The sequence below is a fragment of the Pieris napi genome, chromosome 13 (assembly GCF_905475465.1).
Source record: "Pieris napi chromosome 13, ilPieNapi1.2, whole genome shotgun sequence".
Classification (NCBI taxonomy): Eukaryota; Metazoa; Arthropoda; class Insecta; order Lepidoptera; family Pieridae; genus Pieris; species Pieris napi.
Window position 1 is genome coordinate 11453960 of NC_062246.1, and position 17608 is coordinate 11471567.

The window sequence follows — 17608 nt, forward strand, 5'->3', positions numbered from 1 at the left end:
TAAATTTCTTTGTTTGCAAGATTTTAAATAACTTAGTAGAATTACCAAATGTTTTAAATCTAGTTAAATCTCTCGAAGAGAAACACAGCGAGGCTGATCCATCTTATGATCCATGTCTTCAGGCGTAAGATGCTGTGAAATATTACATTTTTAAATTGCATAATTGCTTTTAATGTATTTGTTAGTCTAGTTTATTGTATTATTTATTTTATTATTGTATTATTACAATGATAAAATAATTAATATATTATTATAATGATGATTATTATTTATTTTAGCATTATTGTTGTGCACACTTATCATCCACTCACATGCATATATGTTTTTGTGTGTTCTCTGTAAGTGTAAGATGTTTTTCGTTAGTGTGCCTTTTAAAAAAAATTAATAACGTGCGACATGAAATACTTCTACTGTTCTTTAACGAGTATTGTGTTTTGGATTGTTAAGCGGCGTTCGCACTGTTTTAAATCATGGTGGTCATACACAATAAGTTAACGAAACAAACAATAAAGCTAAGTACTTGCTTACTGCCCCAAGAAGAGACGAGAAGTTTGTTTATACGATTGTGTCAGTCTGATTCAGTAATAATATTCGTTCCTTTAGCACTGAATTTTCCGCGTCATGCGAAATTTTGATGATTTTTGGCAATTTTCCAATGTTTTTTATATTATTTCCATCAAGTAAACAGCTGTGTGATATGATTTATTTGCTCTATTTGTCATTTTTAATAATACAAAGGCTAGGAGTTCAAGTTTTCAGTTAGAGTTAGAGTTCAGTTAAACTCCTAGCCTTTGTTTTACAAAACTCTCACGCACACAAACGGGAACACACGTAAACGCATACGTACGCACAGGCTCAGCAATATTTATAATTATTATATTTTACTAGGGTATTATTTAATACACATTTGGTTTGTAAAAAAATTTTTATGAATCAAAAGGTCAAGTACGGCTACAAAAAATATTAAGTGTAGGGAATAATATTTTCTTTCTTTCTTTCTTTCTTTCAGTGTCCAGTACTTTGAAGTAAGTAGCCTTGGACACTAAGGCCTCATACGCCGCTGTCTTGCCTCCGACAATATTCCAGCAATTTTTGAGCCAACAGGCATCTCTAGAAAAGATGGCAAGCGGCCGGGTGGAATGTTGTAGATCCCTTAGAAGATGAGCCGGCTTTGGTATGGGATGCTACTTATGTGGACTCGTAAGCCCCGTCTCACCCCAAACAAAAAGCTGGGGCGGTCGCAGAGCAGGCGGAAAATAATAATCGGTTCAAATATAAGAGTCTTTCCTCCAACTTCGATTTAGTTCCCTTTGGACTAAAGACTCTTGGGCTAATTAAAGATGTAATTTGGCGTCTAGTAGATAGTACCGATGGCTCCAGAGCTGGTACTTTCCTCGCTCTACAAATAAGTATAGCAATTTAGTGAGGAAATGCTGCCGGTATTAAACTTTAAACTTTTAAAAGTTTGTTTTAAAAAAAAATATTTATTAATATTTAATGAATATAGTATTATTTATAACATCTTCATAAATGTAAGCGTGATCCTTAAACAGATTAAAAAAACATATGAAACACAAAAACCGTGTGTTATATGTGTGACAACATTATGAAATGACCTTTAGTACGTGCTGTTTTCGTAAATATTATCTTCATTTGTTCAATGTATATTATATTTCGTTCAAACGTTGACTGTATTCAATAATTGTTGGCATTCATGCTAAGTTATTGTAGAATTCGCCCCGTTGTGTTTAGTTCTTTACTTCTAGTAATATAAAAGGTAAGTTAAAAGTGTAATACATATTAAATTACGTAAGTTTTTACTTAAAAATGTAAATTGTAGCATGCAAATTAATGTCATGGTATAATATATGTAAAATTATGAACACTTATTACGATTCCTTCGTATTAATATCAATTTTAAACAAAGCAGCGTATATGTGAAAAAAATTTGAAATATGTTTCTCGAATATATGAAGTTCTGAAACGAATAGAATGAGTTTGATACCAGTGGATTTTTAATTGATTTTTAGTACATGTAATTAATTAATTAATCATAACGATTTTTTTTAAAAGTCTTTGTTCTCTAACCAAATATACATATACATATACATATACATTAACATAATTTTAACCTAAGCGATAGCATATTTTTTTATTTACAACATACTAGTTAACAGCCAGTTGGTCAGGTTGTTTTCCGGCATAGGCCTCCTCCTGTCCACTCATCTCTTTCACGAGCTGATCTTCTCCATCCTTCCGACAGATCGTCTTCCTATCTCATTATTTGACGGCCTGTTTTCCTTCTTCATTCTATTTTTCTTTTTTCGACCTCATGATATGCCCAGTCTAATTCCATTTAGGTTTTTAATTTTTGTTAATACATCGCATATTTTTGTCCTTTTCCTTTTTATTTATCGTTGATGGTGTTTTAAATTCGGAAAAAAATGCAATACTATATGAAATTTCTTGAAAATGAATTATTGTCTTTGATATTCTTCATACTTCGCAAAGACCAAAGACGTCCCTTTTTATAAACTTTATGGCTTCTTCCAATTCTCCTAACGTGATATATGTTACAATATCCAGTTTATTGTTACTTCCTTTACTCAAGGATGTATTTTTAGGTGGTGGTGGTCTGGTCTGGTTCTGCTTTTGGTTGTTGTTTTTAAGTGCTTTTTTGCTTGCTTTTGCTTGCAATGCTTTTTTTCTGTTGTATTTAATTGCTATAACGTTGTTCTTGCTCTGTTTAAGGTTTTCCAGTGAATTGGATAGTTCTCTTTTTCTTTATTTTTATGTATGCCAGGTTTCAGTTCACATCTTTGTTCCAATACTTCTTTATGAAAATCTTCGGTAAAGTATACTTCTTTGAGGCTCTTTCTCATTTTTAAAATCACACTTTTTAGTAGTTTGAGGATTGGTCGTGTTTTGTTTTTTTTTTGTTGATTCGGTATCACACAGGGACACTGACACAGCAATTCGTGCTGAGATAGGGCCTTAAGTAAATAATAAAATATTTTTTTATAATACACAATATGATACACACAGCTAAATGAAATTATACCTTACAGATGGAAGGTGTAACAAATAAAGCATTTGTTTTTAATGAAAATAAATGCAATGGAGACGTAGAATTCAGCATAAGCGACACAGGATTCGATTCAAGGAGATTACAGAAGTTTGAGGGCGTGTATAGAAGTATAGAAGAGAAGAAGAAGAGATCCATGAAGAACGATCTACAAGCTAGCAATTTGTAAGTATTTCAGATTATATTTTGGAAGTATTTCACGTAAAGCGCCGGAAAGTTGATAGCACAAATTGATTGAGTTGATACATTCAGATTTATAGATTTTTTATTTTTAAGCCAGATTTATAAGAATATTTACATATAGAAGGCCCTTCATACCTAAAGTCAGTTTCCTTAATTCTCCGTACGAACAAATACTAATAAAGAAACAACTAATAAGATCTATGAACTCACTCGAACTAATACAGAAAAAAAAGATCTATGAACTCAAAATCAAAATAAAATGTATAAACGATGTTTTGCTCACACTTTTCTTGCAGGAGCAAACTATTTCATTAACACGTATTAATTTTCAAACAGACACCAGTGAGAATATTGAAGACGAAACATTTGATTTCTATGTGAGATTTATACTTTGATACGCATTTAACTAAGTATGTTAGCTTCCCGAGTTATAGCGGTCGTGCATTCAAATCCCGACTATAGTTAAGTTCGGTGGCGGTTTGAAGATGTTCAAATTAATGAAACACCATGGTCGCACCGAAGTCTCAACAGTCTTTAATCTTCAATGATCTTGTTACACACTCCACCAACACCTTGCGAGGGACGAGGGAGGTGTTTGGACCCGTTCGTGGCGTATGTCCCCTCCGAGGCCCCCTTGGTATGCTGGTTTGGGCCTTCTAATACAGGGCGGTACGAGGGCGGTCTTTTAGACTAACGTCAGGTTACATACACAGACAGAGTATCCATGAATTTTTATTTTAATGTTCGCAACAAATTTTTGTACGTTAAAGGCAATCACAATTAACGGGAAACCGTTACTTCTTACTCCTATAAAACGAAAAGTTTAAATTTTTGGACTTAATAAACGATGATCACTTGAGACGAAATCAGTTGGAAAATAATTATCATCAAAGACCATACAACTAAGCCAAGACTACAACTAATTTCTTTATCGGACATCCTGGACATAATGCATTAGTTCGAAGTTGTGTTCTATAAAACGAATCTATGGTTAGGAAATTAAAACAAATTTAAAAAGTTTGGACCCTGTGGCAGTGTACCTTTAATGCTGGCAGCATTTCCTCTCTGTATTGCGATACTTATTCGTTGAGCGAGGAAAACACCAGCTCTGAATCACCGGTACTATCTATCAGGCGCCAACAAAATTTACTATTATAATTACGGTTATAGGTTAAGAATATTGTAAAATGTAAATAGTGTATATTTGTGTGTTGGAAAACATATCATATTATTTTTAATTAAACATTTTACGCCTATGAAGTAAACTCGTATTATATAAATCAAATTAAAATTATTTTAAGTTTCCTTTTACTATAAATAGAATCTTCATCCGTTCATGATAATATGTGATGTTGAGTGTCAATTATTTATAATAACTGTCGAGTACTGTTTTTCAAAATCTTATCTTATTTAAAAAAACGTTCTTTCATTATTAATAAGCAACTAGTTAAATATTTTGTCATGTTCATTTATTGTGACACGAGAATTTTACAATATTCCTATCCGAAGCTTAGATTAGGATATTTATTTCGTTGATTCTGCTTTTGTCGTACGATTAAATAAATTAATATTATTGGCCCTTTAAAAGTTAAGGTCAAATCATCTTTTTGAATTAGACCTATTAAAAAGGCACTTTTGAAAGTCAAAATTACAAGTTAAAAATATAAAAAAATTACTCTAAAAATTTTTCGTAAAATAATATATTGTAAATTGTCATTTTCTGTTATATCTTTTGAGTAAGTTTTTAAATAAATTTTAAATGACGTCACGACATGCTCTAAATCCATAGGCAAACACACTAACAAAACATTTAAAGACATTATAAATGTTATTTTTTATTATCACAAAGCAAAGTGTGAAGAAAAAAAAATATTTTATGTAAATACAAGGATTTTTTCAGTAAATATACGACGATAAACATAACAATCATGACTTTGGTGTTGTTGACATAGAACAGGGGGTAAACGTTAAGTAATACTGTCGCCTATGGTCACTCTCAATGCCAGAGGACTCGCTAGTGCATTGCCGGCCTTTTAAAAATAGGTGCTCTTTTCTTGAAATTTAAGTCGAATTGGTTCAGAAACACTTCAGTGGGCAGCTGGTTGTGGTGCACCACCACTATGTGGAACCAGCTGAAGTACCTACTGAAGTATTTCCGAACCAGACATAGGGTCCTTCAAGAAAAGAGCGTCCAATTCTTAACGGGCCGGCAGCGTGCTTGCGAGCCTTGGTAGTTCGAGAGTCCATGGGCGGCGGTATCACTTAACATCAGGTGAGCCTCCTGTCCATTTACCTCCTGTCCATTTACCTCCTGTAACATAAAAAAAAACAACTCCTCTGAACACTCTCCATGGTAAACGCGGTAGAAGATCCCACATCTCTACGCAACGCCAAGGGATCAAGTCACTTTCCATAAAGTCGTAATACACATAAAGAGTTGCTCCGCTGCATTAAGTAGTCATAAGTTCATTTATATAGTACCTATATACATAATTTATGTATCTTCGACGTTATTGTGCAGCAATAATTTTCCATAACTAATTCTAACTTCATTGATAACATTGCATGTTGATAAAAAATGCGCTATTTTTATTTGTCAAGCTAGTCTCAGAAAGCGCGCGAAACACAGCGAACGTGTGCTCGTAAACATTCGAATTTCGAATAATAAAAACAAAAGAGGTTTTTTGCGCGGATAGCGTTTGTTTTCGTGAGTTTATTGTTTATGTTTTACAAAAATTTGTTGGAATGTTGCCAGTTTGCTTTTGAATGGATTATTTTAAATGCAGCGACGCGTTTTCTGCTATTTTATTGAGTGAAGTGTTTTATCATTTTTATCGCTATCAACTAATTAGTATGTTTTGATTAGAAAACATAAGGCATAATTTTAAAGATAACTCAAGGTATGAATAATTTATGCTCTAAATATATTTACAACCAAATATTCTACATTATTTTGTATAAATTATAATATATGCTTACACAAATTGATAGAAGTCCAAATTACCTTTAAAAGGAAATATGTTTTTGTTTTTTAAATAAAAAACAGAAAAAGGCAGAAAAAAACAAAACAAACAAGGTATTAAATTCGAGAGGTTATTGACCTCACTATATGTGTACATAATACACACACAGTTTTGCGTCTTTTTTAAGGCAGACATACATATATGAAATAGGTAATGTTTCTGGAAGTCTTTATACATTGCATAGTTGTCATGGAAATTATTTTTAACGCGTAAAAAAATCAATATTTTTTGCAATTTGATGCTAAACAATACGCTTATTTTATGGGCAATAAACATTACTAAGCTGAACAGTATATTTTTAATCAAGCAATCTTTTTGTATACGTAATTAGTAAATAAGTTTAATTTATTAATCGGTTGAAATTATAAAAACCTTTTCTATTAATAAATTCGAAATGTAATTCCGAATCAATCACTTAGGTTATTCTATTGATTATAAATATTATTCAATCATGCTACATACGTATAATTTACTTAAACTTTTTTATTTACAATTTTCTTAACCCACAAAGTAGGTAATAATAAAAATAATTAAAAAGAAATTTAAAAAGTTTGGTCCCTGTGACAGTGTTCCTTTAACGCTGGCAAATTATAATTATAATTATTCATTATTTAATTTACAAATAGCAAGACATTGCATATTAGAACAGATTACGAAATGACATATCCTAATAATGACTTACTAAAGTAACACACAGGAGGCTGCGCAGTCATTTTTCTTACTATACACACATACAAACCATTATAAGGGAAGAAAGCTGAATCTGACTTCCGTAAAAATTCACTTAATTCTGTTGTCAATAGTAACTTGAATTGGTTATGTCAGTTAAGAGATCTAAAATTACATTGTAAAGAAATTCAAAAAGGCGTATGTACGCCTTTTTTAACTTGGTTAACAGTTTATTACAAAAGTTTCCAGCAACACTGTACCATTCTAGAGGATTGGATAATCGTATGTCATACAAAGAGCAGAAGGCTGGGAAACCAACTATTAGAATATTTCTTAAAGATTGAGCACGAGCACTGTGGCTTTAGCGTAGGACTCCCATCTCTGACGTCGTAGATTCGTTCCCCGGCTGTGCACCGAACGGTGTAGGAAACATCGTTCTTGCCTTATACCCAAAAAATCGACGGCGTGACGGCACAGGAAGCTGATCACCTACTTGCCTATTCGTTTGACAAATCATGTAACAAATAAAGTAATATAAGGCTAAAAATTATTCCACAAAATCTCCACTGATTTATTTTATGGGCCGTTGGTTGGTGACGCTTAGTTGGTCTCATATCTGGTTAAAGTTTATTCGTATTTTTTTTTTTGCATTTCAATAAATGCAATTCTTCTTTTTCTTTCTGATCTGAGCTCTTTTAACACGAACGTAAACCTCGTTTATTAATCTACCCGGTTTGTTTAACGATAATTAGCATATTAACGTCATTACTATCAATATATATTATCGCAAATTGCTGTACAGTTAGGAGCATTTATAAAAATAATATATTTATTTATTAAAAAGAAAATCAAAACAAATTTAAAAAGTTTGGTCCCTGTGGCAGCGTACCTTTAACATTTGGTTTTTGGGTCCTGTGTACAAAATAAATGAATTTTATTTATTTATTAACACTTCGTTGCATTACAATATAAAAGTTGAACATAATTAAATGAAAAGGAGGGCAACTGGCGGCCGTATCGCTTTCGAGCGATCTCTACCAGGCAACCACTGCGAGAGTAAAAAAAATGTATTAAATAAGATAAGGTAGGCAAGAAGTGCAGAAATGCATATTACATATAGTTATTAAGAAAAAACAAACTAAACTAATAAAAGGATACATGAAAAATAAAAAGTAAAAAGTGCACATGAATCACGATAATTTAAGATCAGTCTTATTTAATACTTAATATATACGTAACTTAAACTTTCGTAAGTACTGTATATACATTATACATACATCGAATTGAAGAATGTAATGAGTATATTGAATCATTTATTCATACCTAAACATAACACGCATATTATTTTATATTTTTTATATTTTTTTTATTAAAAAATAATAAAAAGAAAATAAAGACAAATTTAAAAAGTTTGGTCCCTGTGGCAGTGTAGGTACCTTTAACGCTGGCAGCTTTTCCTCGCTGTATTGCGATACTTATTTGTTGACCGAGGAAAGCAACAGCTCGGGTCACCGGTACTATCTATCTAAGAATGTAATCATAATCGAAAATATCTAGAAAACAATAATTGTTTCAAGCCGACACAAAAGAAAACTATCTACTTAAAAATAGGGGTTGATCGTAGAGAGGTGAAAATTAATGGTTGTATGTATTTTTGTTTGATCACCCTTAACATTTAGATGTTGTACGATTCTCAGACTTACTGAATATACATAAAAAATTGAATTAAAATCGAGAATTTTATATATTAGATGTAATAGATATTGTCAAAAAACTGCAGTTACAAGAAATTATTCCCGACTGATTCTGCATATTACATAGTTTTTGTACTATGTGCGCCCAACTTAACAAGTAATTTAAACTAATTGTCTAAAGAGGAATTTTATAGAAAATATTATTAATTATATGTACGTATAATTAGTCTGTAGAGTCTAGGAAGAAAGTTCGCGTATACACGTGCAGGAAAAGTACTACTTCTAGCATCTAATCTGCCAAAGCTTACACGACAAAAGATACTTATTTATTAAGAAAAAGTAAATAATGACTTCATAATATGAGAGAGAGAATGAGTGTTGGGTGCGGGTGTATATTAGTGTGTGTGTGTGGGTGTAAGTGACATCATTTTTGAAAGAGTTGCGAGGGGAATTCAATATGTATAGTGTTGAAAAAATGTCAGGCCAAGTGCAGGTATCCGATTTTAGTGTAGTTATGAAATGTAATAATAATAATAATTTATTTATTGCAAGAATATGGTACAAAATGTTAAGGTGATACAATCGTAAATCGTTCGCATATTCTGCCACACAATGGCGCGCAAATTTGTCTTAAGGAATTTTTACATTATTAGTCAAAGTCAATTCATATATTATACATTATATCATTAAATTTATATCAATTACAGTGTCTCAAACAAATAATCGTTAATTGAATAGTACATTTTATCTAAAAGTAATACACTAGTCGTTTTTTAAAGACTCTAGACGGAAGATCTTCTAATTCTTTTGGTAATTTATTGTAAACTTTAATTGCCATACAAAAGGAGGAACACGCGACAAAACTGATACATACAGAACACAGGTTAAACTCCTGATAATGAATACATTTGTCTAGTTCACTGTACATATAAAGATATGTTATGCTAGATAATTATTTATGAGCAATAAACACGACACAAGAGATTTTCACACTCTTACCATAAATTTAAATTGTGTTTTAGTTATTGTATTTAACACGTGTTACTATTCTACTATACCTTGAAATACAGTCACGAGGACATTCAGTAATTATGAAGTTGAATTGACTTGTTGGTTTCGTATGAGGTTTCTACGGGCTTCTCTTCTCGATAGAAGAGAAGTTCTTGACAGTTCCAGCTTTCAGGTTGTGGTGTAGCTTTTGTGTGTTACATTTATTAATATCTTTCCCGAAATTACTTATTACATATACATATCAGCGCAACAAAATGTTAAGACATGTTTTCTTCGCTGTATGGGCAAACTTAATTTCGTATATGGACCAACGTAAGTACCGTATCTTAAAAATGTATTGGTTTACGTATAAGAGTCACTTATAAAATTCTCGTTTCTGAATTTTATATATTAGACTAGCAGACCGGCCAAGCGTTGCTGTGGCTAAGGTTTTTGTTATATTACATAGTAGCAAACTATTCAAGGGAAACGGTTGGAGAACACCAGTCATAGGGATCACCATGCTTTTTTGGTGGTTATGCCATTAAATTGTAGCTTATGTGAAACGTTGGTACTTTCAACACAGCGCCCATCTGTTAGAATTGTGACTATCAAATAATAAACAAATATTTTGCAATAAAATAAGATTGCGGGTATAAATTGAGATGTAAGCTATTCTTTTAAGTTGGATCAAACTACACACGGTGTGCAAATTTGATTGATATCGGTTCGGTAGTTTAGGAGTCCATAGCGGACAATTAACGTGACACGTAATTTATATATATTAAGAAGATATATACGAGATTATAGTCTGTAGAGTCCATAACGAATATTGTCAGATCGTGGGAGAAAGTTCGCGTATATACGTGCAGGAATAAAAATATATTTGCCCCCTGTTCTATAAAAAAAAATCATACTCTAAAGCGGGCCATAGACGGACCGCATGTTGCAGTCAAGACCGACTGCAACATGCGGTCGCCGCACGGCGATCTGCAGTTTCCATACTAAATTCATATTCGCAATACACGGACCGCTCGAGCAGTTCCTGAGCAAACCGCATGTTGCAGTCGGTCTTGACTGCAACATGCGGTCCGTCTATGGCCCGCTTAAGGGTATCTCTTCAAATGTATTAAAAATAGTCACTGAAAAAACGGTAAAATTTCAATTCAAAAGTCTGTATCACAAAATAAAAAAAATATTTTATATCCTTCAGTAATAAATTAATATTATAAAATTACAGTTATTAAAATGACATAATGTGTGAATTTTTAATTAGGGTCGGGCCGGGTGTGGCTGTAATTACCTTCAAGGGTAATGAGTAGACATGCCAATGCCGAACCCATAACAGAGCATAGGGTTTGGGAGCTTCTATTAACCAATACTACAAACCCTCAAATTAGGGGTACTTATTTTATTCTTAATCGAACTCAGTTGCGCTACCCTTTTTTTAATATCCAAGGTGCAAATGCATTTGCGCACCCCCTGCCCCCAAAAGTTGCAGGGGTATGTGGAGCTCGACCCACAGTAGTATCTCTGCTATTCAAGGACTGGGTAAGCAATACCCATTAAATCCAATTCGAGTAGTTCCGAGGTCCCGACGTCGCTCTTGCATTCCGGAATATCAACGGTATGTTACGCTCAAAAACCTCTGGTGCAATACACACTACAAAGGTAGGAGATGGGCGTATCTTCTCCTATTTACTCCGCGTCTTTTAACCCCACGATTTGTCCTAAAGCGCTCCCCGTTTTTGTCATCATGTTTTTAGTAGAGGCCAGCCGGAGGCATTTTCGGGTCTAATAGTGTTGCCCAACGTCGGTCTTGACTGATAACTGACCTGAAACTGAAACCTGCAAGACTTGAGCAAGACAAGACTTAAGCCTGAAAGACTCTCTTGAGGGCTCGTCTTACAGTCGACAAGACAAACTGAGATTTGGGCGTTATTAACGCCCGAACCCAATAACCTATCTCAATCCATAATGCACCATCTGGGGTAGTAATCTTAAACCAAATGTTGTAAAAGTGTGCCAATAACCAATCGACGGATTGTAATAGCCATCTGTCGATACAAGCTATCCATGGGAGGTCGGATCGGTGTCTGTCGATAGACCTTTGTATGAAAATGACAGTTGACGAAAGCTCAATTTCAACAGTTATTTATTTTAACAGATTTTAACTTACACTAGTTTTTAAATAATTAGAAAAACTGTTTGTTATGTTTTAAACATACACATGAATATTTTATAATAATAGGCTAATAGGAATTTGCAAGGCTTTCGAGACTCTTGCTGGAAACCAAGACTGAAAGCGCAATACCAAGACCAGGTGTATTAACGTAAGACCAAGACCAAGACTGGCCTAGGTCTCGTCTTGGTCTTGCATTTGGGCAACACGAGGGTCTAAGAAAGATTTCTTTACAATGTTTGTTCACGACACGGGCAAGTGCTACTAATCGTAGGTATTTTGTCCAATGTAATATATAATATCATGTTGGCAAGTTTCTTAAAACCCATTGCAAGGATTGAGTCGTTATCTGTTGTGTACAGAGCTGTAATCACTATTCAGAATGTTTATATTAGGTCCTAACATATGAAATTATTTATACCATTGCTATCTCACTTTTGCCATCTTATAGGTAGAATCACGCTACTGCCCTGCGATTCTGTAACTCACTTTTCGAACTCACACAGCGGTTTTCGCATCGGCGGTCGCTCTCAAATGAGTCATGAAGCAGTAATATTATGATTTGGCATTCTGAAAAGGTGGGAGCTTGTAGTTTATTGTTTATTAGAATGCCAAATCATAAAATGACTGCTTCACTACTGAAAAGTGAGTTACAGAATCGCAGGGCTGTACGAAACGGTATCACGCTGTATTTGTATTTATATTGACGAACCATCTTTTATCTTGCAATTCGCCTCTGTAGTTGTGCAATGCAAACAATGACACCATTGTAGGCAATTCAGTTTTACTATGAATAAACCATAAGCAACATGGAGAGACTATTAAAAATTGTTTATGCACTTGCTGAATTGCATTCTATATATGTTACATACTTATATATTCGTCACACGTGACTTCTTAAACGTACTGAAGAGTTTATGCTTACTTTATATTTAAAAAATCATACTACTAACTATATATTAAATAAATCAGTGGCGCTACCTTTTTAGGTCTGGGCTTCAGAGCACTGTTTGATGATCATTTGTCAATCTGATAGGCAAGTGCCAGTCTTCTGAGCCTGTCACACGCCGTCTACTTTGGGCCTATGAAATTGTGGAATTTATGAAAGCCGGGAATACATACATATGTACATAGGAAACACTCCCTTGGTGTCTGTGCGTAGAAATATGTACCGTAGAAAAAGATCATGGTACCACATTAGCCATATACTTTAAGTCACATAGACACGTGGCATTATAAACAGTAACGTCAAAATACAACTTTCAAATTTCAGTAAATTTTTTCGTGTATTTCAGAGCACAAATTTATGTGAAATCTCTTCTTGCAAATATTCCAATGAAATAACCGAAAACGCTGCGCTTTTGCAAAAACTGAAAATATATATTTTAGGTAGAATCTTAATAGTGTCTCAGAAACTAAATTATACGCATAAAAACAAACGGGTTTTGAAGTGAAAATTGTTTTGAAACTAAATACTCTGAAGTGCTCTGTGTGTGACTCTCTTATGTTCCAATGGATAAACTGTTGAAAAAAGTTAAAGATTGGCGGAGTGTCTCCAGAAATGCTGAACCGGAGCTCAGTAGGAGTCAGTATTCCCTGGTTTCCACGGGCGAGCTGACAGCAGAGGCCCTTCAGGTCTGGCTGAAGTTGCCGAGGAAGATAAAGTATGATCCGGACCTGGAGCCCTTTCAGAAGAGATACGAGAAAGAAATCGGTAAGTCGCCTATTTATTTTCATAGTAGACTTTCTAAACTTATAACCCCTAAACATAAAAATATCTCCTATTAGGGTAGTTGGCTGAATACAAAGTTAAAGTCAAAAATCATTTATTCATTTAGATAACACAATGTACACTTATAGTTAGGTAGGCGAATAGGGGAAATTTCTGTAATACTCGAGCGTGACAGTTTAATATATGATAATAATAATATATAATATATATAATAATATTTACATTATCTTAGTGTTTAGGAGAGTGCTTTAGTACAACTTGAAAGGCAAGTTCTTTAGCGTAGCGTTTACTAAAGCAAGTAGCGTTTACATGTTTCAACTAAAGTACTATCCTAAAGCACTCTCCTAAACACTAAGATAATGTAAATCGGCCTTTAGACCTAATAGCCTATACCTTGTAAAGTATTTAGCTCTATATGTAGTGACGCGCGCCTAGGATAGACGATCAGATTAGTAAAAAAAAATCGATAGTCTGAAATACTCGAGCGCGTCAGGTTAAGATATTGGTGGTTGATTTTAGTGTTTTAAGACTAAGTTTAACTAATCTGACGATAAGTCCTTGACGCCGCCGAGTTATAGGGTCGCGAACTTGTAAAAAAAACGTTAATCCGGCATTCTCGAGCGCGATTTTTTTATTTTGAAGAATATAATCTAAAACTTACTAAAAACACAAAATCTGCCGGTTTCCGGATCTACATTTGGACGGTATTATTTTTAAGAAATAATTTCCCAATGTGTACTTAAAAATAAATAACCACTTTTTTGATACACGACTTAATTTTTTTAATCGATCAACTAAATATGAACATTCAGTTGAGACCCCCTGTATATAATAGGCCAACTGTAAATCCCGTCTTGTTTCTAATGTATTGTATTGTATTTCTAAGACAAACAATCGTTAATCATCGCACGCTATTCGGGACTTCAAATATCATCGTTGTCTGCCAACAACTCAAATACTTTATTATCACTTGAATTGCCTATGCGACTAAATTGTTGTTTAGTCTTTAAAGGTTGTTTAGTCTAGCTTATCTTAGAATTGGCATTACAAAATGATGATTGACAGTCTTTGTTTAGATGGCTTTGTAAACATTTCTATATGTTTATTAAATGCGATTTCACTATAATTATTTTATATGCGTATTCGTAAGTCGCACGTAAATTAAATCATTATAACAATGTATGTATGAACTGTATCATTGTTTAGTACGGACTTTTAAGAGTCTCTAGGACGCCGGTGACCTTTGAGGATGAAAGGCGGTAGGCGTTCACGTTGATCCAAATTGATGGCAATTCATATAGCCAAAAAACTTAAGTGGAAATGGCCGGGCCATACCGCGTATAAAAGCGAATTCGCCCTCTTGCACGGTGGGCTGACGAGCTTAGGAAGTTGGTAGAGAGTATTGGGAGAAAAATGCTCAAAACAGAGAGAGATGGAGCCAATTGGAGGAGGTCTATACTCAATAAGAGGTCCTTGAAAAAAAAATATTTTAAGTGTATTTTCGTAAATTGTTTCAAGGAATAAATATAAAGCCAAAAAAATTACATCGAACGAATCTTGGTATTAGTGTGTAAATCAAATACGTTTTTAAATTTAGCGCTTAGTGTCTATATATTCACACTCAAACTCAAAATAACTTTATTCATATAGGTAACCAAGTTCACATAAGTGAAGGTTCATAAGAACGTCAACAGAAAAGGTGTTAAATTGATTCTAAATTTACATTTAGAATCAATTTCGTAGTAGTTGAGTAGAGCAGGCAAGAACAACTGGCAAGAAATTCTCCGCCACTCTTTTTAATCGCTCTTAAGAGTAACTTCAATAATCAAAAAGAATTGAAAGTATTTCCTCAATAATTAGACAAATAATTTTTAATTCCAACGATCAATGCTCAGTAGAGTCAATATGTACTTTATTTAGATTAATATTTATTGTTTAAGTTACGAAAGTGTCACACTTTCCGAGTATCATAATTGTTTGAATTCACACTAAATCTTGCTGCAATACCGTGCTAGCACAAGATAGCACAGCCGTCTTCTCTGCTCACTTTCCTGATCTTAATTTAAACAAATGTATTTAAATTATAGATAAATAAATATTATCTTAGTAGTTATAGTTCGCGTGATTGGAATATTAAAAAATCCAAGTATCTAGCGAGAAGCAACTTCTATTGTGGCTTAAAGACTATACACATTTGGCAGACGAGTTTGTTTTTCTAGATTTTGTTCACAGATATTGAAGCAAGCCGAGGTCACGATTCCGTACCAACTATTTATTCGGGTAGACACAGGTGGTGACTACAAATACTATAAAAGTTATTTACGCTTTAAAGTGAGGTTTTTCCCCTGACTAAAATAATGTTGTACCTATCCGACCAAATCTATTGTGTACTGTGTTTAACCTGCATGCAAATTCTTAGGTCATTGAACGGATAGAATTACACCGCTTGTCAAAAGACATAAATAGCCAGGTGGAAATATAATTTTACTAGCAACCCGCTCCGACTTTGCACAGATTTATTGACAGACATTCATTCATTTCATTCAAGGAGCATTCTTTCATTTGGATATGACTTACTATCTCGATGGGGCAGACGGCATCCACTGTGAGTCTTCGGTCGTATTCGGTCTCGTATTTCACACCAAGTCTTTCTGGCTCTCTTTGCCTCATCTGCAAGCCCGCTCTCCGTGCTGGTTCCAATCAAGTGCCTGCTTGGGGATATATAACCCTAAGGCTTCTGATAACCAGTCCTCAAAGTGCTTAATATGTAAGCATATTTTTGGTGGAACAGGAGTCAAACGGGCATGCTCATCTGATGTTAAGTGATACCGCTGCCCATAGACACTCTCAAAGCCAGAGGGCTTGCGAATTGGTACGGTTCTTTTCTTGAAGGACCCTAAGTCGAATTGGTTCGGAAATACTTCAGTGGGCAGCTGGTTTCACATAGTGGTGCGCGGCAAAAACTGCCTTAAAAACGCTCAGTTTTCGAACGACGGACTACAGTATAGAATACTAATTCCCGTATCACCTCGACGTCCGATGAAGAAGCTCAGCTGCAAGTACTGAATCTTATCCTCTGAACGCTCCTTGATAAATGCGGTAGAAGATAAGAGTGACCCCACATCTCCACGCAACGCCAACGGAAAGGGTCGTCGACGATTCGAGCTTCCGCCCACAGATTAGAATAGTACTCCATTACTCACTCCATACGTGTGTGTGTGAACAATGTACATACTGATCACATTCACACATTCTATATATTAAATTTTTCGTATACAAAGTTGCTAAGAGCCAAAGCAACGAGCAACGTCGTAAAAAATGTAAATTACAACAAAATATCGCAAGTGCAATGTTGCAGCTAATTAAAGGTTGACCTTTGTTGCCATGTTTACATTGACGTTTTGAAGAGTCTTATGATGATGTATTTTACTGCTTGGCATCTTCTGGTAATATATTTTATCACTGACTTATGACTGGCCTTTTTGGACACTCATTTTAGTGGGTGCTTTGAGGGATGAATATGCTCTTTTTGGAGTCAATTCCACAGTTCGCTAGCTTTTTGTATAATTGGAGAATATACTTATTACTTATATGCCCATCTTCATTGCGTATGAGTACCACCTTCGTGGCTTAATGGCAAACAAACGTTGACCCAACAAAACTACGTGCGAGTGCACGTTAGTCAAAAGTGCTAAACGGTAATAAATGGAAAAATACAAGAACAGAGTGACTTCCTCTTAATAGAGACTGAAAGTAGTGTTATTGGACACTTTCTTATGTTAAATATCGTTTTTAGTATGTATGTATGTTTATATTTATTCATAAAAAGTTACACTTTCAATTAAACCATGCCCCGCAAAACTGCTTACACAGTTTGACTGCATTTAATTCGCTTTATATAAACATAGCTTATAAATTATTAAATTAGGTTATATTGATTAGCCTTTATTGCTGACACCCATACAATGTAATAACAATTATTTAAGTTACATAAAAAAAAAAACACTTAATTCTAACACATAAATAAAATAAAACTTAATCTTATGCATC

General features: G+C 34.0%; 1 protein-coding gene across 4 annotated transcripts in view; it reads left to right on the top strand.

The window, feature by feature from the left end:
• Positions 1-5856: 5856 nt before the first annotated feature.
• The window catches only part of LOC125055367 (P protein-like), a 40105-nt gene continuing 28353 nt past the window's right edge, over positions 5857-17608 (top strand). The window contains exons 1-2 of one of the 4 annotated variants that reach the window (XM_047657800.1): positions 5857-5975; positions 13216-13540. In XM_047657800.1, the coding sequence (XP_047513756.1) occupies positions 13339-13540 (202 nt within the window). In that variant the 5' untranslated portion in view covers positions 5857-5975; positions 13216-13338. Of the gene's footprint in view, positions 5976-5998; positions 6169-13215; positions 13541-17608 lie in introns of those variants that run through there. The other 3 variants (XM_047657802.1, XM_047657801.1, XM_047657803.1) reach the window with 3 other exon arrangements.